Source organism: Ammospiza nelsoni, chromosome 7 (genome assembly GCF_027579445.1).
Source record: "Ammospiza nelsoni isolate bAmmNel1 chromosome 7, bAmmNel1.pri, whole genome shotgun sequence".
NCBI classification, from domain to species: Eukaryota; Metazoa; Chordata; class Aves; order Passeriformes; family Passerellidae; genus Ammospiza; species Ammospiza nelsoni.
Genome location: NC_080639.1, coordinates 16,026,877 through 16,053,045, shown reverse-complemented (window position 1 = coordinate 16,053,045; position 26,169 = coordinate 16,026,877). Strand labels below are relative to the sequence as shown.

Below are 26,169 nucleotides of genomic sequence, written 5' to 3'. Positions count from 1 at the left end.
TCTTTAAACAGTATTTTGCAGACCTACATCAGTGAATGAACTTGGAATCTTTTCTTTTACAAATAGGATTATAGGAGCTCCATAAAAGTCATTTAAGAGAATTTTCAGACCTTTTAGACATTTTGAATTTTAAAAAGAAGATGAGATAAAAATATCATGATAATCCTATTCATTATGCTTATGGATTTTCTATTTGGTAGACCTGTCATTACATTTGACTAGCAGCTCATAATTATTAAAAATATAAACACTGCTGTAAGATGGATTAATGGTGTTGTGTTTTCTCTAACAATAACAAAAAGTCTCAGCAGTTACTCTACTGTTGGATTACACAATGTAATTATGTGATCTGTAAGAACATTTACAGCAGCCTCCTATAGAACAGGACTACTTTTATTTAGCTACTGGATTTTGCTGTCTTTCTAAAATTTAAAATGAGAATGTCTAATTTTTTACTAATGTTACAGTGGTTCTCCTAAAGTTACCTGTTCCATTCCACATTCAGATTTGACACAATTGTAGTATTTGACATTTATGTTTACAATTAGGGCTATAGGCATTCATATAACTTAATACAGAAAACAAAAGCACAAAAGTTTTGCAGACCTTTCAATAAATCCCTGGAAGAAAATAAAAAAGCTATTTCCAAATAATATAGATTTCATCAAGTAGGCTAGGATGAGAACGGATGTTTTTCTCAAGCAAAATTTCACTGAAAATTGTACAGTATCAGAAAAGCTTCTGGGTTTGAGTAATTAGCATTTCCTTATGGAAACTAAGCATGTGTATTGCCAAAAAACTTAGCAGCAGAGCACAGAAAGTGGAAGCCTTTTGCAGTCACTTTACTTTTTTTCTGAATGTTCAGAGTGGTATATGAACCACTTTATGCCTTAAGCAGCTGATTCTCACATGGATCATCTGATAAGGACTGTTCTGTTGTGCTACATCACTGAGTGCAGAGACCTCTGCTCAGCTGACGTAATACAGATCAGCCAATTCCTGAATATCTGCTTTATCAGGAGAACTCTCAGCAGCCCAACAACAGCCCCCAGTCTGTTCCCAGTTCCCTGCCTTACTGATCTGGTAATCTGCCCCATGGACTCTCAGACCAGGACACCAGAATGGAATAAGAGTCAGGGTGTCCAGCTATGAAAATAAGTATATGAATTCACAATTCTGTACTTTCTTCATACACATAATTAAGGCAATTTACCCATCTTTTCAGAGAGTAGCAGGTAGTAAAGCACTGACAGAGAAGGAGGAACAGAAATCATATATGTAAGAATTGAAAAGGAAAAGAAATTAACATAGAAAATTCCCATTTATGTTTCTTTTAATTAAATTAAATTTCCTCTTACAGCTAAGTAATAAATTACTATTAACATTATTTTAAACCACTGTGAACATGTTTTCAGCTCCAAAAAAGGATTACAAATTCCATATTTTTTAAGCTCAGACCACCTAAAAAAGAGCTATTTACGAAAGCACATATATGCATTACAACTATAATACCTCAGCTAGTTCAATATCTAAGAGAAAAGAATAATTATCTCCTTCAAAGTTTAATCTTAATGCTGCATTTGACTCTATGGAGCCAACTACACAGGACACAAAATTGCCATCTCAGGACAGATGTCTTGTGCTGGAGACTTTTGTCTTGTACAAAAGTACCTGATCTTAAGATCTGCTCAACCCAACACATTCAGATTTCTTCATTTTATACCTCTTTCACAGAAATACAATAAATATTAATTATTATATTTAGCAAATATTTTGCCTATATTACCAATGTACGTTTAAAAAGCAAATATTCTAGATGGGATTATTGGATGTGTTAAAAAAGGTAAAGGTTCTGGAGAACTGGACCATAATGCATCTACTATGTAGAAATTGTAAATGTTCCTGAAGGCAGAGTGTAGATTTTTGTTCCTGCTTTTTTCAGTCAATTTTGATAGAATGACAGAAAATTTCAGTTCAGTTATTTCTCCCCAGAGAGGCACACATCAATTGAAAATATCTATAAATATCAGAAAGGAAGAAACATTGTGTTAAATTGCTTAAGGAATCACAACTGGCATGAAGCCAAAAGTTCCATTGAACATTAACCTGTCTATTGATACAGAGGGCTGGCCATTGGCACCAGCTACAGAGCTCACAAAGATGGAAATATCTGGGATAAAACAAAAACCAAACCACACCACCAAGAAAGAATAAGGCCCACTGCCACAGTAAATCTAAAATTTTCTTTTAATGCCTTTTCTTTAAGGCATTGCCTATACCTGGTGTACTGGAGGAATTGGCTTCCTCCCATGACCTAACAAACAGTGCCAGAAATCACTTTGCTGCCTGTGTGATTTCTCAAGTGAGGTCAAAGGAAAGGAGCCATCCTAAAGGGCAGTCCAGTCTGTCTTCAGGTTTGAGGACTGGCACACATTTCAGTTCTTGGTATTATGTTATAACAAAACCTTAAATGAGACTTGAAAAAGTATTAACTAAATAGATAATTAACTGTAGATATGGGGGGGGGGGGGGGGGAGAAGCATTCATAATAAAGCTGTTATATACCACAACTGCTACCAATACACTTCTCAAGCCAGGAAATGCTTAAGGAACAATAGAAATGCCCCTCTTATACTGATTTTGCTCTAAATCCTCAGCATCTAAAGCCATGCCACCAGTTCAGTCTGCAACTTTTGTATGTTCAAAAGCCATCTCACTGGGAATACTCTAGCCTGGTTTTCTGTCTTGTTCTCTGAACTAGAAAGAAAAGCAGTGTAGGCACAGAACTAAGGAGACGATTACAAACTGATTAAATGCACATACAATACAATAAAAGAGACAGATTTTCCATTTCCAGCAGCCAAAAAACCAAATCAATCTCTTTAAAAAGCTGGTTAGGTCATCTGAAAGGCTTTCTATATAGTAAAGAATTGAATTATGGTTTCCTGTTCCATTATTTGTTGTCTTTGGTCACCACCCAGGTGCATGGAAAAGTTTTCAAAGTAATGTTTATCCCTGAAAAAAGAAAATTCTTGAGAGCTACAAGCTGGCTAGCTCCTTTAGAAGGAAGAAGAGGATTTGCTTAATGTAGTTCTGGCACACAAAACATAAATCTGGTCTCAGAAAGAGACGCTGTATAATCTAGTCTTTTGCTTCTTTCAAATTGTATGCTGCCAGAATTGACAGAAGATTTTACAATCCCTGAAGTGCAAAGCCTTCTGTGCAAAAATACACATGCTCATTTTTAGTTATCAGCTTAAGAAGTTGTGTGGCTTTGTTTCCCTAATATTGTGAACAAGACAAATTTGGAATGGTCTGTCATTTATAAAAGTTCCTGTCAAGAGGAGCAGCTGCCTAGGCAGAGCACCCAGAGAGGGAGAGCTCAGCTCTGTACATTTTACCCACAGCAGTCAGCAATTACGTGTACAAGCAGTTCCATTAGCAGCCAGAGGAAGACGATGTAATTACAGATTTGTGCAACTTGGCCTCAGAACAAAACAAAAACCAAAGCGGGAGCTTAATTAGTCATTTTATACACTTATCATACAGCATGCCCAGAAACAGGAGGCTCAAATCAGTTCCCTAAGACAGGCATCTTGCTGCAGTGGAGATGCCCTGGGGTACCTCACCTGGTCGCCAGCTGCTGCTCCAGAAGAGCGCAGGTGTCCTGCTGGTCCTGGGTCATATCTGCCAGCCCTGGGTGGATGTCTCAGGCACCCCTGGGTGTCTCAAATGGCACTAGATACTGTATCTGAGCCACTGATGCAAGCCTAGGCTGTCAGCTCTGTACAGGTAAGCAGACACACTCCTTCAGGCAGAAGATACTCAGTTCAGAAATCACTGAAATCTACTTGAAGACAAGCGAGAGAAGGGTTACACTTCTCAGAGACAGAGAGTGTGTGGGATGGTGCTACTGCTGCAGTATGACATAAAAAGCCTGGTCTCATACATGTGTCGTGAGGAGAAGAGAAAAAGAGAGAAAGCCACAGACAGAGCAAGCACATAGATACTGCAGTCTTCTGACATGTCAGGAGCACAGTTACCCCTTTTTTGTACAGTTCCTCACCTTCTGTGACTGATTATAACCTGATTTAGCAAAGGACTTTTCACCACTTCCACCATGCCCAGGTTTTACTCCACTTCTCAGTTAAGTGTGATGCCTAAGTAATCTGAATAGGAAAGCAGCATACATTCTTAACACCACAAACATTTTTACACCACCAGAACGGTACTAAAGGAACAGAGATTTAGTCCATCTCCACTGCTGGGCAAATAACCTACTGGCCATAACATAAATGGGAACCAAACCAATGAGATAAAATCTATGGCAATGTTTTCATTTTATCAAATCATCTCTGTTCTCTGATCTTGGGCTCTATTTTGTATCCAGTTTATTAGTTACTAGGTCTGACTACCAGGTTACCCAGGGAACATGTGAGTGCTCCAGCGTAACAGCTCCCACCTCCTCTTTCCTGTCTCCCAGTACTGAATCTTCCCAGCTGCTTCCCTCTCCCTTCCAAAAGGAGGGACACACACTGTGGTTCCCTGGGGAGAGACCAGCTGAGATTTCTTTCCACAGTCAGCTGTGTGAGATGGTACCTGACCCCTCCAACACGGCTGACATCACTGCTTATCACACACAAAGCTGGAATTCAGCCTTTCACCTCTCCTTCTCTTGTTCATTTGACCTTAAAATCCTTCCAAATAATACCCATCTACTTTCACGTGAGGGCAGAAAAGGAACTAAAGGACAAACTTGTTTAAATGTGATGGTTATCTCAAAGCCAGTTTTCAGAAATGAGCTAATAATAAAAAGCTACATAAAATGAGAGTGTCTTAAAAGATAGTTTATCAACATAATCTATATGAAAATAACCCAAAAATAATGGGAAAATGGTTTATCATGAACAACCACAATTTTTAGGTCTATGTGAGGACCAAAACATTTAATTTGCAAAACAAGAAAATTTTTAGAGAGTTCAAATTGTGTAAGTACCATGGACACTGGACTTTGAGACATATATTTTTATGTTGAGCTAACACTCATAGTTGGAGAAAAAGAATCAGCATCTGACAGAAAAACAACTGAATGTTCATTTAAATGGCTAATTACCAAAATTCTGCCCGGATTTAATGATACTGCATCTGAATTCGTATTTTAACTAGGACCACAGGGATTTGAAAAGTCTATCTGACAGGAGGTACAGGCTTAGCTTTCCTTAGCTCCAGTTCCATTTATAAAAAATTACGGACAATAATTTCTGTAAGATACTTTATACCACAGGCCAATAAGAGGAACTTACTAAACCAGTTGCAGTAACTTTCCTAAGATCTTTCTATATGTAGAATTTAGAGCCACCTCAACATTCTCCCTGCTATTTTGCCATGACCATGGTACAAGTACCATTCTTTAAGGGATGATCAGCAATGCTTATGAGTTTCCCATTTCCCAATGTTCTGAAAATCATTATGCAGGTATGAATATCATTATGCAGGTACGAACAGGTACCATTGCATACAACAACTCAATATATAAAGTCTTAGTATCTCCCCTTTTTATAAGAAAACAGCATTTGTCAACACAATTTCACTTCATCCACTACAAACTAGAAAACAAATGTGTCCAGGCTGCGGAAAACATCTGTGATATCTATGCAAGTGTTTAACGTAGCAGCTTTATATGTTCACACAAAGCTGTTTTTGAGATTCTCATCAAAGAAGGTGGCAATTCTGTTCTTTTACCTCCATTCACTCAGCACTGTAAAAAGTGAGATACAACCATCTTAGGCTGCTTTAGAGAGAATCCAGCTACTAGAAGTTACTTGACTTGGTTCTGGCCTATGGCACAACTATTGCCATATAGAAGTTTTCTCCTAAAAAGTCATCATAAAAGTAATATAAATAAACACATGCTTCTATTTTTATACAATCTATTCTACTAAAATAAGACTACTCGCTTTATTTTTGAGGAAACTATCTAAACATATTAAGAGCCTATAAAACTGAGAAAAAAAGCTGGCCTGTCAATAACTGTTTCAACTCTTTTCAAATCCCAATGATTTTCTGAGATTTCTTACCCACCTAAGACAACAGAAGAGCCCTGGCCCCACACAGGGGCAGCTGCACAGCAGACACCTGAACACAGCTGTCACAGCACTGAGACAAAATTGTTCAGCTCGTGCTTCTGAGAACACTTTGCTCTGGTGCAAATCTGTAATTGGAATATTTGCAGTTTTGCAAAGGTAGGAAACCCTATTTCCTAAATCAGGAAGCCTCATTTGTGAACAATGGAAAATACTACTAACCTTTCAAATAATGCCAGTTATTTTGCTGTAGAATTGCACAGCACACCATATCACTGGAGCTTAAAATAAAACCTTCCCAGAAACCCCAGTGCCCTATAATGCTAATTTTAAGAAGTTCCAAAGTTATTCCAAGCAAATGTTTTTCTCTAAATTTGGCTATTAGCCCCTATAGTCAAACTGAATTTGGAAAAGGTTGTATGTTTGGGATAATATAAGAAAAAACATGGAACAACATGCTTTCTCTGTGCATCACAAGAGCTGTAGGTCACTGAGTGCCAGCTGAAAGGGAGACCTAAAGGTTAAGAGGATATTCTCTTTTCCTTGTGATTGTGTGAATCCACACTTGTGATTGTGCCTTGTCATCAAACTCCCAATGACTGTACAAATCCATCTTACCACTCAGTGACCTCTGAAAAGATTCCTCACAGCAATATATCTCTGAGTGTCTTTCTAGAGGTTAAAAAGTCATTTGTTAGTCAGATAAGACCAAAGGGGCTCATTCAGGCTCACCCACCAGGGCATATTCATGTTATTACAGCTTTGCATATGTACCAGATACTACTGGCATTACTGAAATTTTGTCATAATAACAGGTACCTGAAAAAGAGAAAGAAAAATAGAAAGAAAAAGAATAGGTGCATCAGCAGAGGAGCATAATAGTACTAAAAATGTATGAAAGTTCCCATGACTTTTCCTATTTTCTAAGAAAAACATGAAAAGATTGAAGTCTCATCCAGCTGTTTCCTGACACAGGAGAAACCAGCACCATTTAATTGTTAACTGCCCTGCCACTCCTGACTGACACTTTCTGCTGCAAAATGCATTTACTCATTTACTGTGACTGAGCCTGTTGGGCTGCCCAGAAAATCTTCAATTCAGCTGAGACAGGGCAGCTGCAAAGGCCTTGAAGTGCTGAAGTCTCATGAGTCCTGACAGGAATTCCCTCCCAGGTCAGGGACAGTCATACCCTGCACATTCCCCAGCAAGAAGAATTTTGTAACAGGAAGGTAAAATACAAAAAATTACGTCAGGAACAAGGAAAAATAACCCTAACATTCATGTTTTGTAGTTACTAAGCAAGGACATTCAGTGCAAGGGAAATTTTTTAGCCTTCTTGTCTTCACATCTTTTTCATCAGTTTGAACAAGGAGAGGTTGTGACATTAAAACTATGAATCTGACCTGATGACTTTCAAAGAGAAGGACCAAAACCTACTTTTTGCTTAGTTTTAATTTAGAAAGTATTTATCTTCATTTGAAAAACAGAGATAAAAATATGGTGATTTTAGGTTACTTAGCACTTTTAGAAATAGTGGATAATTTTATGGAAAATATAAAATCTCATTTTTGAATTTTCCAAAATCAAAAGTAAGTTTCAACTTAAAAGAGGGGATTAAAAAAAAATGCAAGCCCATTCTCACAAAGAAAACATATGCTATGCAAAAGAAACCATTTTGTTGAAAACAATCATAAAAATAGAAATCTATCAAACATCAAATGGCTTGAAAGAAATACATTTAGAAGTAATCTGTAATTTGTCACATTTTATCATTTAGAACTAAAAGCTAAAAGCTCTACAGAAAGAAGCTATTTGAATTTCTTTTATAACTTGTGTATTCTACTCTGTCCTCATCCTAAATATGCCACCTTGGAAAGGGTTGCTTTATTGTCAATGTAATGTGAAAAGCTGACTCCATTAATAATCTATTATAAATTTAATGGATTTCTACCAATTTCTTATTCTGGGGTAAAGAAGGAGATTCTGTTATCCTCCTGCAATTTCAAGCTTCTATATCTACCTTACTTCTCCACTCAGTCTTGAGCAAAAGACAGCAATGCACATAAATAAATGCAGTAATAAGTGGTTCTTCAAATTTTATAATGAATACATGATAAAGAGTTTCTATGCTGAATAAATACAACCAGTAGGTTATCTAGGCTTTCCTCATGTTTTCCTTTAATTGCTGAAAATTTAAAAATAAAAATCTATCCACTAAATGTGTTTCAATCCCAAGGCATGCACTCAAAGCTAGGAGCAAACTTACATATAAAGCTGTTTGTCAGAGACACAGGAATTTCCATCATTATGACAATTTATGACAATGTACTTAATATCTTGTGAATTAACTTCTTTGTTTTTGCTATCATGTTTTATTTGCATAAAAATTAGCTGGGCTAAAATGTTAAGACAAAGCAAAAGAGCCTGGTAATGTGGGGATGTATTTAGTAAAATAGATTATATTTTCACAGCACTTTCTATCCAAGGATATTGTGACATTTTATAAACAAGCTGAGACTTACACACCAAATTTTATCTCTGTTCTACAAGTAGGGATCCTGAGGAACATGAGAAGATAGGTACCAGGGGTCATGGGAAACAGGACAAGATTCTCTTGGCTCCCAGGCTAATTCCTGCCACTCTGTGCCTGGTGATTCTCCTGCACGCTGAAAATCCAGCAGGGATTAGTTCCATTGCCCAAATCTCCAGCCTCAAGGCTCCACAGTGACTGGAAACTACCTGCCTGGCCAAACCTAGCTGTTAAACCAAGTTCAAGGCTTTTCCTACAGGTTCCAGTCCTGATGTTTGCATTCATCATTCTGCTGAATTCTGTTTTATTTAACACAGTCATAAGACTGTCTAGCTCAAAAACCACAGATAATGGTTTCAGATGAGTTTATTGCTCCAAATCTATGAGATGGTTAAATGGGAATAAAGAGACCACTTAAAACGCCCTGAGTCATTTTAAAATGCAAACATTCCATTACTTTGGAAAGTTACATATTTTTCCTCTTTCCTTGCTGCATAGGTAAATGATAAAATGAGGTCATATTGCAACTCTTACAACACAATGGATGCATATTTGCAGGTAAATAACTGATTTGTTTAACAAACTACAATATTAATATCAGTTATGAAAAAAAAAGGAAAAAAAAGTTGAAGTTTTCAGTAAGGTACTCGATTAAAGCAATCATTTCATGTTTGCTGCTACATTCTATGGTGCTGCTTAATGCAGATTTCTCCCAATTAAATCAAAGATTAATAAACAGAAAAAGTGCATCAACTTGCAAATCTTGCAAGCTTTAAACCTGTCATTTTTATTTTGACTTTCCTCTTTTTTTTTTTTTTTAATTATTTTTTCAAAGTGCAGAAGTACTAGTAGCCCAGGTAAGGCAAATTTAATACTCAACATTTGAGTATTAAATGAGGAAATTTGAAGAATAGCAAAAGTACATGACAATAATCACATCAGACACTATGGTATATTTCTATCCAATATATTCCTAATATTGGAGAATCTGTCATAAATCTATGAAGTCAATCTCCCACTGTAAAGAAAAATACCCTCATTATTTTATCTAAATCTTAAATTAAAGAAAGAGGATTCTAGAGTGTCAAAACCCATAATCAGTCAGATCAAAAAATTCTTGATTTTCAGTTGCATCCTGTTCAAAATGATCATGAGGTTGTGCTTCAGTTCTTGACAAATTTGTGGAACTAATGGTAACTCTTCAATATTGTAAAATTCAAATTACATTCATGAAATCTGGGCTCATTGGAAGCCCATTTGGAAAACATCCTTGTTTCCAAGTGACCTTTAGCTGTGAAACTCAGTGCTGCTATTTGTTACCAAAGTGACCGGTTTTTGCTTTTAAAATAAGCAAGAATGATGGGGTTTTCTTCATCCACAAATCATTTATAAGTCTTATGCTCAAAAACACAATAATGCATAACATTTTCTTTTGCTCAAACCACATGAGAATAATTGTGTAATGTTTCCAAAGTTCTCCCACAGGATGAGATACATACTCCAGTATCATTAAATGACACATATCCTAAATTTTTTTCATCTTTTCTAAATTTGTCTCTGATACACAGTGATTGAATTCCCCATTGCCAGTTCTATTGCTTCTTAGAAAACAGCCACTCTAGGGGACTATTACTGCCTATTATTCATTCAGTACTAAAATCAGTTGTCATATTTTGGGGTAGATGTTCAGAGATGTATTGATGCCAAGATTTCATAACATAAAAAGCAATTTTGTTATGTAGAAACAAAACTGCTTTGTAAGCCACTGGGAGAGAGAGCACATTTTAATATGACAACATTTCTGAGCCAGTTTACTGAAGAAACAGTTCTACAGCAGAGAATGGAGGGATGGTGTTTCTCATGTGCGATATTTACAATATTTTAAATTATTTACTACTAACCCCAGGAACATTCTCAAGACATACTTTTAAAAACATTTCATTTCCTTTTAGCATTTACATGCCACTGAAAGGTACTGATGAAGAAACTCAGATTATTTAGCTACATTTTTCTTTTGAAAAGTCTCCACAATTTGCCTCAGGTTTTGTTCCCATTTACAAAGAAATTCCTCAGAATCAAACTGAAATATATACCTTATTTCACTATGATCTTGAAAAGTTTTTGTACTCCAAAATAAGATATTTTTCAGCTCAGTTAAGATCTCCTGTGCTGACTCCTTGCCCAAAATTTTCATCTGCTATACAGATGGGGAAACTCCACCCACAAGCAATGGTAAAGGCATATGAAGCCGCTAGTGGAAGAAGTAGTTTCCTGAAACTATCAGAAGTATCCCACATGCCTAGGGATGTGGGCAGGCATCACAGGCAGGCACAGTACTTTCAAGCAGATGCCTCTAGCCTTCTTCTCTCTAATCCAGTCTGCCCAGATGCTAAACACATTTTTCCTGCTATTTCAGAGATGCATATTGCTTGACAGAGTTCAAGTGCTTGATAACCAAATGTTCTACTTAAATTCATAGCTTTCTCTGACGTGCAGACCAGGGCAGCTATCAGCAAGCAAAAGACAGAATTAGCCCTTCCACCCGCAGGCTATTTAAGCACAAGTGTGGCTGTAAGGTCGTGCCCAGCCCATTTCAGCTAACAGCCTATTTCCATGTTTAAACTTCACAGGTCTGGGTGTTAGAACACACAGCTGAACCCACCTACTCTGACAACTTGCACAAGGTTTTGGAGCTGCTCTTGCCCAAAATTAACAGTGATCACCAATCCTTTCCAGCCTGCTTCCTCCCCACTCCCCAGCATTTTTTCCAAGCAGGGATATGCCTTGGATTTTCTTGGTGACTTCCTGCAGAGCCCTGGCAGGCAGAGCACAGAGCCCCATCAGCTGCTGACCACAGGCACACACGTACCTGGTGTCACATCAGGAGAACTTCACAGAAAAATGTGTCTGTCTGCTTTACATTTGCATAGCAGAACTGTGCCTCAGTGTCCTCTCACGAGATCCTCACATAAAAGGACTTACAGAACACAGTAGTATGACACAAGTCTCTTGATTTTGAGAATTACCAAAAAACCCAGTGGTGATTGCTGCTTTACACCCCTTTCTGAACTTTAAATATCATGTTGTAGCTGTACAATATTAGAATAGATTATTCAGAATATATAAGGGCAACTATATGCAGAGATTGAAATATTTGTAATTCTTCAAGGGTTTTTTTTGTACTACTTAAACTTCTGGAGGATTTATTCCAGAAACTTAAAAAAGTTTTATTTAAACTTCATTGATTTATGCTTTATGGTGCAATAGCTTTTGTCCAGTTGTGTTTTTTATTACTTCACAATAAATAGCCAAGCTTTCTCAACACAATGTTACATTATTCTCCATAAAGAGAACCAGAGTACTTGTCCCAGAAGTTCATGGTCCAGAATTCAGTAGGCATGATGTTTTCTCTCTGATAAACATGTTTCATGGCAACATCTCAGTTGAAGTACGTGTATTAATTGTGGAACAGGTGATAAAGCCAGAGTTCTTTAGCTATTGACAGATATTTTAAAAAGAATAACCCTAGATTACGTTATCTCCATCCTTGAACTCCAAGAATAGACCCAGTTCTTCCAAACTCAGCTTAATAATATCCTACAGAAATCTAATCAGACTGGGGAGGTTCCTTCCAACTTAATTTATTCTACACCCCTATGATCTAGTAAAGGCTATTGCAAAAAACTCCTTCTTCCTGATTATCAAATCAGGACTAAATTTTCCTTTCTCACACTGTAAAGTTACCTTTACAGAGGAAAAATCATTACAATAAGCTGCAATAATTAGAGCAAGCTTGGGATCTTGAAAAAGAAAATACTAAACAGCTATTCATCCACTTAATTCAATGAAGTTAAAGATGTGATAACTACTCATACCTTATCACATGGGTTAACTTTTAGTTATTAATCACAGTGGAGCTCCTTTAATCACCCTGCGGTTCTTACTGGCTTCTGCACACTTAAAAAAAAGTGTTAATTTTGCTCACCTGATTATGCTGCTAGGTAAATATCTTGAGTTTTTATGAGTTTTACATGTTAGATCAAATGTATTTTCCTAATTCAAGCAATATTGGTCTTTTCCCTTTCCATTTACCTTTCTTTAGCATTTCTAATGAAATATTATTCATTTATGAACTTAGCAGCAAAGCTGATCTCCAACGCTTTTATTTTTGTTCCTGATAACATAAGCACATCTACACTGGGTCACAATGAAAGTCCATCTCATTCATATACAGTTTTGAAAATGTCCAATGTCATATACATTTGAGAATGGCAAAAGCAGATGTCCAGGGAAGAGAAAAAGAGCAGAAATAATGTACAGTGATCCTGGACTGCCAGCATGCCAGCCTCTGGCCATGTGGGGGTAAAGGACTCCCTGATACAGAGGTGGTTTCTATGTGTCTAGAAATAAATAACTCTTCTATGAAGTTTCTCAGTCTCTTTCTGCACTCTTGTACATTCCTGGCATCCACAATGTCCTTTGTCAAGGAATCCCTCAGTATATTGCGATGTGCAGAGAACCATTTATCATTTATTCATAAAATGTCATGATGATCTCTCTTTTTGTTTCTTGATAATTTTGTTTCTTGTTCCTATTTATTCTGAACATATTTATTATTCACATTTTGGAACCCTGTTGGCACTATATGCAGCAGCAAAATACTAGTCCACTTTAACCCACAGCCACTTGTGCAAGTCACCAAAAGGCTTTGTCTACAGAATACAAAACTGTGTGCAATATATTTAAGAAGGTTGCTCTTTGGTTTAACATCTAGCCTTGAGAGTATAAAGCTCCCTGTACTATATGTTAAAGTGGATTCCTATCAGAAAATGTTATGTTCCTTTCCAGTATAAGAAGTAAGTTGGGATACTCTTAAAAAACAAAGTTCTTATCTTTATCTGTTTCATGTGTGTCAGGAATGCCTCTTCCACAAAGATCTAGTTGGTCTTTTAAGTCTGCCTTTCATTTGACTACTTCCTTTAGTCCCAAAATAGTTCCCTGATACTTTCTGAAGCTGCCATCTTCTTGAAGAAATTTTTTTGTGGTCCGTACTGGCACTCTGGTGACTGCTACAGCCCCGCTAAGGAAATCCCCCCGTGTCACCATTTCCATCAGGTTAGGAAGCAGGGATCTGCTCGGAGGGAACTCCATCTGCATCCAAGGCAGCACCGACTGAGGAGTGGGGTAAAGGTATCTGTGTCAAATCAGAACTGAGCTAATACATCAGATAGAGAGTTGCATAAACCCTAAGTTCATTTGTTAAGCTCACTAGGTCCAAAAGCTATGTAGAGAGCAAATCCCACAGCACAGCTCCTTGAATTACTCCAGTATTGAGATAACTAACTTCTCTGTGTGCTCTGAAGGGAAGATTTACAAAGGTTTTCTAGGCACTGAGGTGGTCCAAATGTAGCTGGCAAAGGCAATGTCTTATATAACTGACCATTACGAATTTGCCAGGATACAAACAGTTATATCCAAATATTAAAAAACCCATCCCTACTTTTAAAATGTACTGACAATTGAAGTCACCCTCATATAAGCACTTGCTAAAAGCAAGGTCTTGAGATTTTTGTAGTTAATTGCAAAAATCATCATGAACAGGTTTACATAGGAAAGAGTTTCATACATACCAATGAGTCCTAACAAAAAAAAAGGAAAACTAGCAACAACAACAACAAAGTGATAGCCAAAGGAAGTAAACTGTAACATTTCTGGCTGCTCATTATCAATGAGTAATTTGAATTTGCATGTCCCTAGTAATTCAGAACATAGAGTAGGAGAATAACATGCTGATTAGTTGGGGAATAATGGAATTGTGAGCAATTTAACTTTCTGCTTTTTATAAGGACTGAACCAAGTAATCTCAAGTGTCTTCTTGATGTAACAGTAAAACAAGTAGATTGATTAAGTAGAGTAGAAATTATATCACCAATTTTTCAGAAAGATTTAGACACTTGAATACCTGGTAATGTAATTCAAATTGGCTGACAAAGGGAGGTATTTTTGAGAATTACAAATTGGCATGAAAATCATAAACGCAGTAACATCAGGATGAGGCTTTGTGTCTTTGGTAATATTCAGGAATAAAACCTTTTTCTTTTACTTATTTTTCAATAATGGAAAAACATTAATGGAATTTTCAGGTTTTCAAGTCAGGTGGTGACAAAGACAATTTTAAAGATATTGCAAATGCACAGAAAACAATGTTAAGAAAATTATCTCATAGCACTGGAAGCAAACAAAAAGGTGAAAGAATATATTTTAATATGCATTTCAAGGGGAGAGATGAAAATGAAAACTATTGAGATAGATTTCGGGAGACCAATATTCATGCTAGTGTGTAATTAAAAATAATTATGCAATCTGGATATATTTAACTACATCTTGGAAAAGAAAGAGGGCATTATTTCTCATATTACTTTGGTATAAGAAAATAAATGGAATTAAATTTTCCTATAACAAAGAAAATCCATGGAAAGTAGAAATTGCTCAAAGAGGGCATTCACTGGGATCTTTAAATACTCAGTTGAGGAAAGTTAAAAATAATTAAGTATAGATTGGTTCACATTTGACTGGACTAACAGCATCTACAAATATTTTAAGATCATAACAAAAAGTAGAGCAGTTATTCAGTATAAGACTCTCATATTAATAGCCTGAAATTAAACATGGAAAAATTGAGGCTGAGTATCAGGAAAGCTTCCTGGCAGCAAAACAAACTGGGCTCCCAGGGGAAACAATGGAATCCACATAGCTTCAAACTTTTATAACTAGACTAGACAATAACAATCAGTGTAGGGGAATATTTTTGTATTGGCAAAAGATATATTACTTGATACTGGTAGGCCATTGCCATCTCTGGTTGAAATAAATAAATCCCCCCTGTAGATGATCACAGATAAAAAAATAAAAAACAAAAAACACAAAAAAAACCCTAAACCAAAGCAAAAAACCCCACTGTGTTTGAAAGAAAATATTTTAGTTATTCAAAAGAAATTCACAAAAAGTCATTCCAAAAATAAGGCAGAGCCCGAACTCATGTTTGTTGTGCTCTACAGTTTGTTCCCATATAAAACAGAAAGGAAAAAAAAAGAAATTATTTTAGGTGAAGTTTTAGCCTATGTTCTGCTGATTTGATGTATTAGCTTGTAAGTAAGTATGCTGCCAAGTAATTCTGCTATGTGTTTTGTGAGTTTAAGTTGTTGTCATGGTGACTGCAGTTGGTCTATAGGTGTCTTTTTCTCATTTAAAATCTAAAGAGATATTTTTAATAAAGCCAGTGGGAAAATGTTTTTAATTTAAAGTTTAATCCTATTGTCAACTATTTCCTCTTAATATGCCAAAACTTTTCAAACCCTCTTGATACTCATTCCTTCCTGCACCCATTATTTTCTTTTCAAGTAGAATATTTTATGTTAAGTGCCAATTACTGATCTTGCTTAACTTCCGTATAAACCTGGCTGACATCAACACAAATGCACAGGTGTGACTTCCCCAGAGCAGCAACCAGTCAGGCACAGTGAGTTAAGAACCATGCTATGTAATAAGATGCCATTAAATACCATGATTGTACCAAACCAGAATGTTTTAACAAGTTGCACAGTTTATCAATATGTCTTTGCAGATACCTTCCTAATTTAATTTTTTAACCACTAAAAAAAAAAATCTTACCATTTATGTCCTAAACGCGAAAAAAAATGCCAAGAACAAAGTTGTTCTGCATGTTATTTATGTCACAGAGAAACAAAAGTTAATATTAATTTACCAGCTAATCTTTGTAACATGGAAACGTTTTGCTTTCCAAAATTAGTTGGTTGATTCAGGGTGAGTTATAAAAACCTCCTGTTTGTTTGAGAAACAAATCTGAACTGGCAAAATATTTAAAGCAGTGTTCAGCAACTATCATGAAAAAGGATTACAGAGAAAAGAAATCACATAACAGGAAGAAATATTCCTTTTTTAAAAAGTTATTAAATAAGAAAGAGCTTTTCATTCTGAGGACAATTAGGAAGAAGAGTATTGCTGCAATACAGTGATTTTGTACCTTTTAAAACTGTTAAAATTCACTCTGATGTACTAAAATAGTATCACTGGTGGAAAAAGTAATAGTGAGAAAGTGCTAATAAGTCCAAAGAAAACATGATACTTATTTGTGAAGCAGAAGGTTTGATGGCTCTGTAGTTAAGGATGCCTTGTGGCTTTTAGAGCTCTGTTTATATTTCCAATACACTATGCAAACTTGCTTCAGCTAAAAAAACATGCAGTAATGGAACCAGAGAGGAACAGGCTATACTGTGAACAATGATTCTGTGACACAGCCATTACAGGGTTATGTTCCCAGAAAGGCCAAGAGATGTGAAGTCCATTGTCCAGATTTCTTTTGCTGTACAATAGATATGCACCTCTCTGCACAAGGCAAAATAAACTTCGCCCATCATTTAGGGGTGAAAGTGGAATTTAAATGGTCATAGGTCTACTACTGACCTTAATTTCACTGCAGACTGGAATTTCAGAGTTATCAGCATAATTAAATATACAAGGGAAGTTAAATTAGTAACACAGAAATGATAAAATATATTGAAAGGCACCCATCCTTGAGATAATTTCCTGGCCTTGACTATTAAGAATGTAGTGTATCTATGTGAGTTATTGATTACAGTGATAAATCTGGTATATCAGGGCCAACTTTTGCCCAATTATTTTACACAGAACTGTTCTCCACCCATTCAGACAGACCTAACCTCACATTCCACCAAATGAGGGTAAAAGTGCCTGACACCCAGTGCAGTGACCGTAGTGTATTCTCCCATCCTCCACGTGCTACTTTCAGTTTCTCCAGCAGGGACTTGCTGGAGTGGCCACAAGCTGAGTCACTTCAGCAGCCTGAGGGAAATGAAAGCACTCTTCAAAATCTGAGTAAACAAAAAAGGGATGGGGCTCTCCCCAGCTCACCTGCCTACACCGACTCACCTCTTGGCTCTGCTGCATCCTGCTGTGGCAGGGAGGGGAGGGAAACGCAGCCAAGGGCACCGCAGCATAGAGGAGTGGCAGGCCAAGGCTTCACTCCCAATGACACTGCAGGCTGTTATTCCAGGCTCAGTGGAACACGAGATAGGCTGCTCCTTACCAAAGCTATGCCTATAAGAGCACACAGCCTGTGTTTTCCTGACCTTTAATGACATCACAAGTAAGAAGCTCACTTGGCATCCTTAGTGTGTGTTGTACAATGAGGGTCCCATGGCTGCTGCAACCAAATACTTGTTTTCTTTTGGAGAATTATGTACCTTCTGAATTCCTATGACAGTACAAACCAACACACTAAGAAACTGAGAGGTGTTTCTGGCTTACAGGCCACCCAGTTTGATGCCTCATCACCGTCACCTTTACACATTAGAGCAACTCTGTACAAACTCTCAGAACTCTGTTTGCTTCCAGCAGCAGATCTGAATTACTATGTTTTTTTGTTCAGGTGGTCTTTACACAAGGACTCAGACAAGAGACACCAGTAAGTTTAGATGTAGCCAGAAACTGTATTTTGAAAGAAAATCAACAGTTTGGAAACCTTTGCACAAGGTCATACCTAACGTCAGAATGAGAAAACACTGCATTAGCCGAGTAAATTTTCTGATCCCAGTAGAAGAAAACTTTGCAGTGAATGTTTTCAGTGCTAGTCTTGAAATATTTCTTTTCTGTACCTATATTTGTAGAAAGATTGTTTAACTACACATTAGAGCCTTGAGATGTGCTCATGTGCAGGACTGACTTTGTGTATGTTGTAGCTTAGATTAGCTACAAAGCCAATTCTGCCTGGACAAAAGGTAACACAGAAATATAACAGATTGACAAAGTTGTGGCAAAAGAGAAGCTGGTAAATAAATTAACTGTAAGGGAAAAAAATTGATATTGAGAGAATCTACATCACTTTAATTAAGCAGAGCAACAAGGGTGTAAAATATGAGCATTAAACTGATTAAAATCAATGAGATCAAAAGGACACCTTCAGCAAATTTTATATAAATTATGTAAGAAACAGCAGAAGTAGGCTGCAGCACAGATTTTCCCATTAGTCTTTTCAGTATAAGGACTCTCCAAACCAAGTGGCATGAGGTGAGTGCATTTTGAAGCACTGGTAAATCTACAAGTGAATCTGCTTCTTTATCTGTTTTGTACCTTTCTCCTCTATCCTGGGAAAATTTCAAAACTGCTGACAGGCCCAGCATGGAAAACCATGACTTAGTACAGTTTCCCATGTAACTGTTTTCTTACCTGTGCACGCACTAATGATCAAACACAGTTCTTGCCCACATCTCTTTGAAGAGGGTTGCATAACATAGAGGCAACTTGGTAATGTTATAGAAGCTATTTGTAATCTTTCACCCTTCATGACCAAATATTAGTTTAAACATAAAAAGAAGAAAGGTGACTGAAAAATGAAACTCTCCAGAAAACATGAAAACTCTTCAGAAAATTCTTTTAAGTTAAAAAAAAATTATATTTTTACATTGTTTATCATAATGTTGTTCATAATATAGTGAATGACAGCCCTTATTTATTTCTAAAAGCAAATCTGAAGATACGATCAATGCTTGAAGAAATCAGTGCTCACTGAGCACGCACATCCATGGTCAATACAGAATAAGAAGCAAAGGAGAAATTTTCAGGATAATAAATTTTTAGGTCATAACCTTAGTCCAGACAGGGTAAGACTGAACAGAGAGCCCACACTCCAAAAGAGTTCATCGCTGCTTTTCAAGTCTTATTTGAATGGGACCTGAGCAATCATCAGCTTTAAATGAAATTATAATACTAGTGAAGTGCTACTTTGAACCCACAAAATGAGTCTTTGTCTCCTTTTTCAAAATGCATGAGAATCCTAAGAGGCTGTGGACACACTCAAAAATAAACACAATATAACAATGGTGAGGAACCAGCCAAAGATTCAGAAGTTTTTGATTGCTATTTAAAATATTCAGTTTAACAGAATAGTACACATCAGTCAATCAAAACCTTTTTATAGAATGTGGTTTAAGATTCTTTTAGTGGAAGGAAGTAAAATTAAATATTTTTTAATACCAAAAAAGTAAGATAATCTAAACAAACTGTAGGCTGACCACCTGTTCTGTGTCAGACAGAAATTAATTCCCAAATTACAAAGATAAAGTATCTTAACATCATATCTCTTTTCTATTAGATTTTTAAAAGAAATTCAAGTTCCCCTTTTTCATCAAACAGAAGCATTACTGAATTAATTTTATGAAGAATTCTACTCTACTTTCACAGCAACTAAATAAATGAGAGTTGTACTAGGGCAGACACATTTTACACAGATGAGAATGGAGGACTGAGAAGAAGTCAAGAAGAATAACAGAGAAAACTAAAGGAATTTTCCCATGAGCTTTTTGCTCTCTGCATGCTATAAACCTTCTCATCTGAGAAAACTCAGATGGTCACATCATACCAAAAATTACCAAGTGAGCTGGGGGTAGGACAGTAGGGGACTTTGCCAAGCAATGACACTGTTTATGCACTCTCGTTGCCTTGATGACGGTACTGCATTCTCATAGTAAAACAGATTTTAGAAGTTTGCTTTGCAGTAACTCTTGAGAGAGAAGAAAGAATTTAATCAACTTGTATCAAGAGAAGCATAACTAAAACAAATACTAAGAGCAGAATCAAATATTTATTGGTGTATTTCTGATTTATGTACTTCCTGAGAATGCATGATATTTTCATTGTTTAGTGAAAATAAAAGGTAAAAATAGATAAAACTTATGGGGTTTTTGTTCCTCTTTAACAGCAAATTTTTTAATACCTTTTAATTCATGGCCAGAACAGATCGTGGAAATATTTAACAGCACTGGTTTATGTTTTACTTTGTTCTATTTCTACAAAGGTTTCTGTGGGGAAGAGGGAGAGGAAAGGGGATGTTTTCTTATGCAGAAAAGTAATTAGGTAACTACCCTTTTATGAAAGCTGTGCATGGCAGGACTTCAGTTTTAGAGTATCAACAAAGAAAAATCTGGCACAAAAAATGGGCCTGCTTTTCAGCTTTCTGGTCTAACTATATTATATTGTACATGGAGCTGTCAGGAAGAAAGCAACCAGAACATATGCTGATATTGCACTGGCATCAAAATTAAGGTGGTTTTCATTTTATTTTTTTTTCTCATGAATGTAAATAAAACTCAGAATCTGTAAGTGCTTTTGATATGGTTTACTGAGCAGATTCTTACTCAGCTTTATAGAGCAGTTGTAGTTTTAATTATTTTGACAACCTTGATTTTTTGCCCTGAGCTTCAGGTCTGCAGGAATCTCATAGCAAAATTGCTAACAAAAGCACTCTGGAGAACAATGTGACTGGCTTGGAAAGTCCCTTAGCATAGCTACTTTGGAATTTCAAATCCAACCCAGTTGGCACAGAGGAGCTGTGAAGACAGAGTCTCTCCCTGAGTTAGACAGAATCCCCTGGGGACTGGGCTTAACAACCGTACCAAGCTAAAAACCCAGTCTATTAACAGAAAATTTTATAGAAGGTTTTCACTATCAAATAGACACAAAACTTCATGAAGCCAATAAAAGATACAAAACAGATGACAAAATGACCTCTCTGTCACATTTCAAGTACCAAGAAATCTAAAAACCACTTTCAAGTAAAATCACCAGGATTTCAAAGTGGGTTAGGAAAGGTTATGAATGAAGGAAGCAGGTCTTTGTAACCAAAGTGCAAAGTATTGGGTAACTTTCACCCAACTGCATTTTGCAATTTCTATTACTTCTACTATATTTATATCTTATTGTCTTCATTTCCCACTTGAATTGCATTACTGCCCAGAGTTCTGTCTGCATCCAAAGTTGTTTTTCTTTCAGAAAGGCTCAGTCCCCCCATCTCCTGCAGTGACCTACTGCAGCAGATGTTAAAAATACTGCGGAAGCACTGAGCACAGCACTGGCTCCTATTAGGGCTGCAGATCAGGCATCATTGTGTTAGAAGATCATGACCTCCCACTTGAGAAATGTTATCCGAATGATATAAATTTGTTTCAAATTAAGAATTTTTTCTTTTCCTTTTAAATACCATTTTCTTACAGGTTGCTGTCCTGTGCTATTTCAAGTTATATTCACATTAGCAATTTGTTTCTGCAAATGCTCTCCAGTTAGTTGAATTTTTTAATCCTACTCAATATTTTATTGGGAAATATTTTGATTAGGAGATAGAGCATCTCATCTGTAAAGCAGAATAGAAACAATAGACTGTATACACTTGAAATGAGACAAAGTTTTTCTGTCCACCTCACTCAGTTTATAACAGCCAGCAATCACTGTACTCTGCATAAGGTTCCATAAATATTGGGAAAGAAACCCCAACTTTTGTATATCTGTAATGTACCCAGAACTCAAGGATAAAATACTTCCCAGGGAAAAAAAAAAAACTTACAATGTTTAACATATAAGAAGATATTTTTTATATATTCACTCACCACATCAAAAGAAATCCCACTTTACTCAAGGTCAGATACTATCAAAGATTTCCATATTGTGACTCCAGTTTAAATAACAAAAATATTTTGAAATGCTCTTCTCCAAAAGGGCAATAAAAATGGGACATTATTTATTTGTGTTGAGAGGTATTCAAAAGAAAAAAAGTTCTGATAAGATAGGCTAAAGGCATTCCTAACTAAGTCTGTATGTCCTCCAGAGAGATATTAAATATTTTAATTATGGGTTGACACATTTTAAATTAAAATACAGTGAAAAAAAAATCTATGATTCTCAATAATACATATAGGTATAGAAATTTCAAGTCCTGAGCATGTTCTAAATGTCTCTACAGCTCCTTTGTGAGGATATTTTACCGTTTTTATTTACTGCCAGGGACACAAATTTTTGTAGGAGTTGCTGAAGGGCTTATTCTGGAAGGAAATGTGAAATATATTCAATAGTCAGAACATCCTCACAGAAACCACCTGTCAGCTTCCTCTGGTATTCCTAGAGTTTATGATTCCAGTACGCTCAATAGAAACATTAGTACCAGATGTTTGAAATAAGCCAAATACTCTCAAAGCAGAAAATGGAAGAACTTCAAAAAGTTAGGAAATGCATTTTACACAAAGTGAAGCACACATTTGTAAGCCTGATATATCAATTCCTAGCTTAGCTTTTAACATTTAGTCTTGCAAATTTATAACTTCCTTTTACCCTAAAAGGTACCTTTACTTTCCAACATCTATAATTTTGTTGGTTTCTGCTCAAATTAAGGAACACTTTTGACTGCAAGTCTTATATATCAAAACTTCATTGGCAAATTTTTAATTACAGAAAAATGGACCACTTTTATAAGATTTCACAGCAAACATACTGCTCCTGAAACTGCAAGCCACTAGTCATCTTTAATGACCACTTTGCAAAAAAGAAAGTCTGACACAATGCTGCCCAGCCTTAATTCACATCTTGAACATTGAACAAATTAAAAACAAATAAGCAGACAGAACCACAAATCACTCTTTCTACAATTGATGGCATGTTTATCAAGCTAGAGCTAAAAAAAAAATATTTGTGAAGCTGCAATGGCCTGTTTCAGACAGAAGTTTGGGACCAAAGACAGTTTTACTTACCATAAACCATTGTTTGCATATTTGCAAAAAAACTAAGTAAAACAAAACATGTTCCTATTTGGACCTGATATTGCACATATGGTATTTCCTGATGCAATTTGGGTCTGTCTGGTCAAATTTCAGGTTTGGTAATATGAGAACATTCTGGATTTTCATAAAGTTCTACGAAACTGATAGAATGGCATTCCTTATAGGAGGTCTTTTATTACTTTTCCAGAAGTATTTCATATGGATTTGTATCAGATACAGTTAATATCTGGCAAATGACATATTGGAATTGTGGGCACAGGAATTGGCACCCACACCACTGAGCTCAGAAGGTGCCTGGTATTTCCATAGCAGTGCAGCAAAACTGCTCCAGTGAAGGGCCATGAGATAATTGTGGATCAAAGTAGCTCTCACACAAGGACAACTGCAGAGCCTGCCTAAGTATTTTTGACATCATGTTCCCTGTGATGATGATGATCTGACTTTCAACATCCTTGCCATCACTTTGGAATCTTTAAAGTAAATCATGAACATTTGTATTATTTTCAGTAAAACTGCAGTCCTCAAGGAGCTGTCGCAAATGCTGAAGAATGTCAGATAAGTGTTGCAATGGATGTGACAATCTACTGAATCAGCACAAAGGCTCTTGAGTGATGTTCTGTTTACAAGCTGAGCATTATTCATAAAGAGCTTAAAATTCCCTCAAGCCCTCATGAAATTAGTCTGTGGATCCAGTTTTGGAGTTTACAGAACAATTACATTTGGACTTTTACATAGGGATGGGATTTAAACTACTTTGGTTAGACTTCCTTCTCATTGCTTCTTCCACCAAATACTCCATCAGAGGACAGATATAAGAACTGCTCACATGAAGGCCCACACTAATGAGAAGTTGCTCTCTTGGAGATTGCTGGGAAGGAAGCTGTTGCTTGCCAACCAAGTTTCTCCATGTTCAAGAATTCTTCATCCAAGGGGTAACGCTATCCATGTAGGTACGGCTGTGTGCAATACATCCAGCATTGTAAGGGTTTTCCTGGACAGCTTCCACGTAGATGTCAAGCAACTTTTCTTGTGAGATTTTGGAAGGATTTTTAATCATCTGGGATAAAAGAGTATGATTAAAGGATGGCTGGCTCAGCTGGTGCTGACAAATATACTGGCATCTGCTCTACCTCCTCCTGAAAATTCTTTTCCAAGGGAACCAGATCAGTAACAGACTGAGCAATAGGGGGAATAAATATGTCTTTCATGGTCTTTGCGGTGAAACCTTATGGAGTTTTGAGATATCCCACTTGAAGAGCTGAGGCCCAGACAGAAGGTTCCCTGTAAGCAGGAAATTAAACATGTCTGTGTCAGGGAACTTCAGAGAGACAGGATCCATGTGGTTTGAAGTGTAAAGTCTCTCTGTTGCCTTGCAAATCCGATGAGTATTGCAATAAACCTAGTTCTTTTGGAAAGCGTCAAGGTAGACAGCAAGGAACTGCAGAAGGGAGTGCAATGTCACTTTGTCTTACAAATCTGTTTTGACTGCCACATAGGGTTAGAAGGCTGGATAATAAACTCAATTAAAACTATTTACTGACAAGTATGCATTTGCTTTTAACTAATAAATTAATTTTAATAGCTATTTTAATTCCTAAAATGTGTCAAAATTCACATCATTAAAATGACACAAGATTTCATAAATTACTTAGAACAATCAACACAGTTTAAACTCCACCTGATCATTAAAGTTTACAATTTTTAAAATCTTCCCTCTGTCTGATTTATGGAAGGGGAATATTCTTCTTGTATATTTCTTATACGTTATGGATGTGCCTTAATTGTCATGGCATAAAACAATCACAAAGTCATCTGTTGCTGACTCCTGAAAGAATCACAAAGCTAAGTTATTTAGCCAAGTGATTGAGACATCAGCATGAGAGCTGTGTCATTTCAGGTCAAATCATTTGAACAAAGTCATTTTGTTTAATTAAGTAAATTTAGTAGATCTATTTTTTTTAAGCTTTCAATGTAACAGATATACACATGTGGTCTTCCATAACTATCATGAGGGATGTCATGCAAAAATGAATCATCTGAATATTGTACTTAAAGGGAGTCAAGTACTATTTTGGACATATAACATGGGAATGAAGAAGATGTAGAAGTGCTATACCTCTGCATCTGACCCTGGGGGCATCAACACTGAACACCAGTATCCAACCAGCTGCTCATAATTGAAGGAAGATTTTGAAAACTGGCTATACAACAGGAGAGAAAATCCACGAATATAAGGTTCTGAATGCCTTAGAGTAAAATTTCTTGAGATATATACATGTCTCTACACACGTACACATATATATGTATATATACATATATAAAATACAGAAGTCTGCATTGTCTAGCTAGGGGGCAAAAACTCAAATTTTTTTAAAATTACTGCACACTGTGAAATTTTAACATTCAGATTCCATCTGCAGTATATCATCTGATATTGAAGTACTGCATCATGTATATTACAAAGGTAATATTAACAATAGTGCATTATTTCTCAATTGGTCTTAACACAGAGCAGCACCTGTCCCAAGAAATATGCAGCATCTGTTCCAGAATCTGGGCTAAAGCTTCTGCAGAGCTACATGGTAGAGCTTTAAAAGTAAAGTATTCACATTAAAGAAATGTTATTTTGCAAATTGATTCAACAACTGTTGCATATACCACACTTATTCAAACTTTTGATGACATGGCCTTAAAGAGAACTGGTTATGAATATGTCCAGGTTGCTAACTAACTTCCTTCAAACTTCTTTACAAATGTGACATTAATTAGTGCATCGTCCAAGAAACCTCAAATTCTAGAACTAAAACCACTGCACTTTTTTATATTTAAATGTAATTTGATTATCATTCCATGTACGACAGATATCTTAATGTTCTTCTTTTTTCATTGGTAGGAGAATCAAAAGTAAAAACAG

At 36.3% G+C, this 26,169-nt stretch overlaps 1 protein-coding gene across 4 annotated transcripts in view; it reads right to left on the bottom strand.

The window, feature by feature from the left end:
• The window catches only part of PDE1A (phosphodiesterase 1A), a 159,746-nt gene that overhangs the window by 70,757 nt on the left and 62,820 nt on the right, over positions 1 to 26,169 (bottom strand). Inside the window, exon 1 of one of the 4 annotated variants that reach the window (XM_059475598.1) lies at positions 3,630 to 3,775. The exons of the other annotated variants lie outside the window; for them this stretch is intronic. Coding sequence (XP_059331581.1) covers positions 3,630 to 3,685 — 56 coding nt within the window. The 5' untranslated portion in view covers positions 3,686 to 3,775. Of the gene's footprint in view, positions 1 to 3,629; positions 3,776 to 26,169 lie in introns of those variants that run through there. 4 annotated transcript variants of the gene reach the window in all.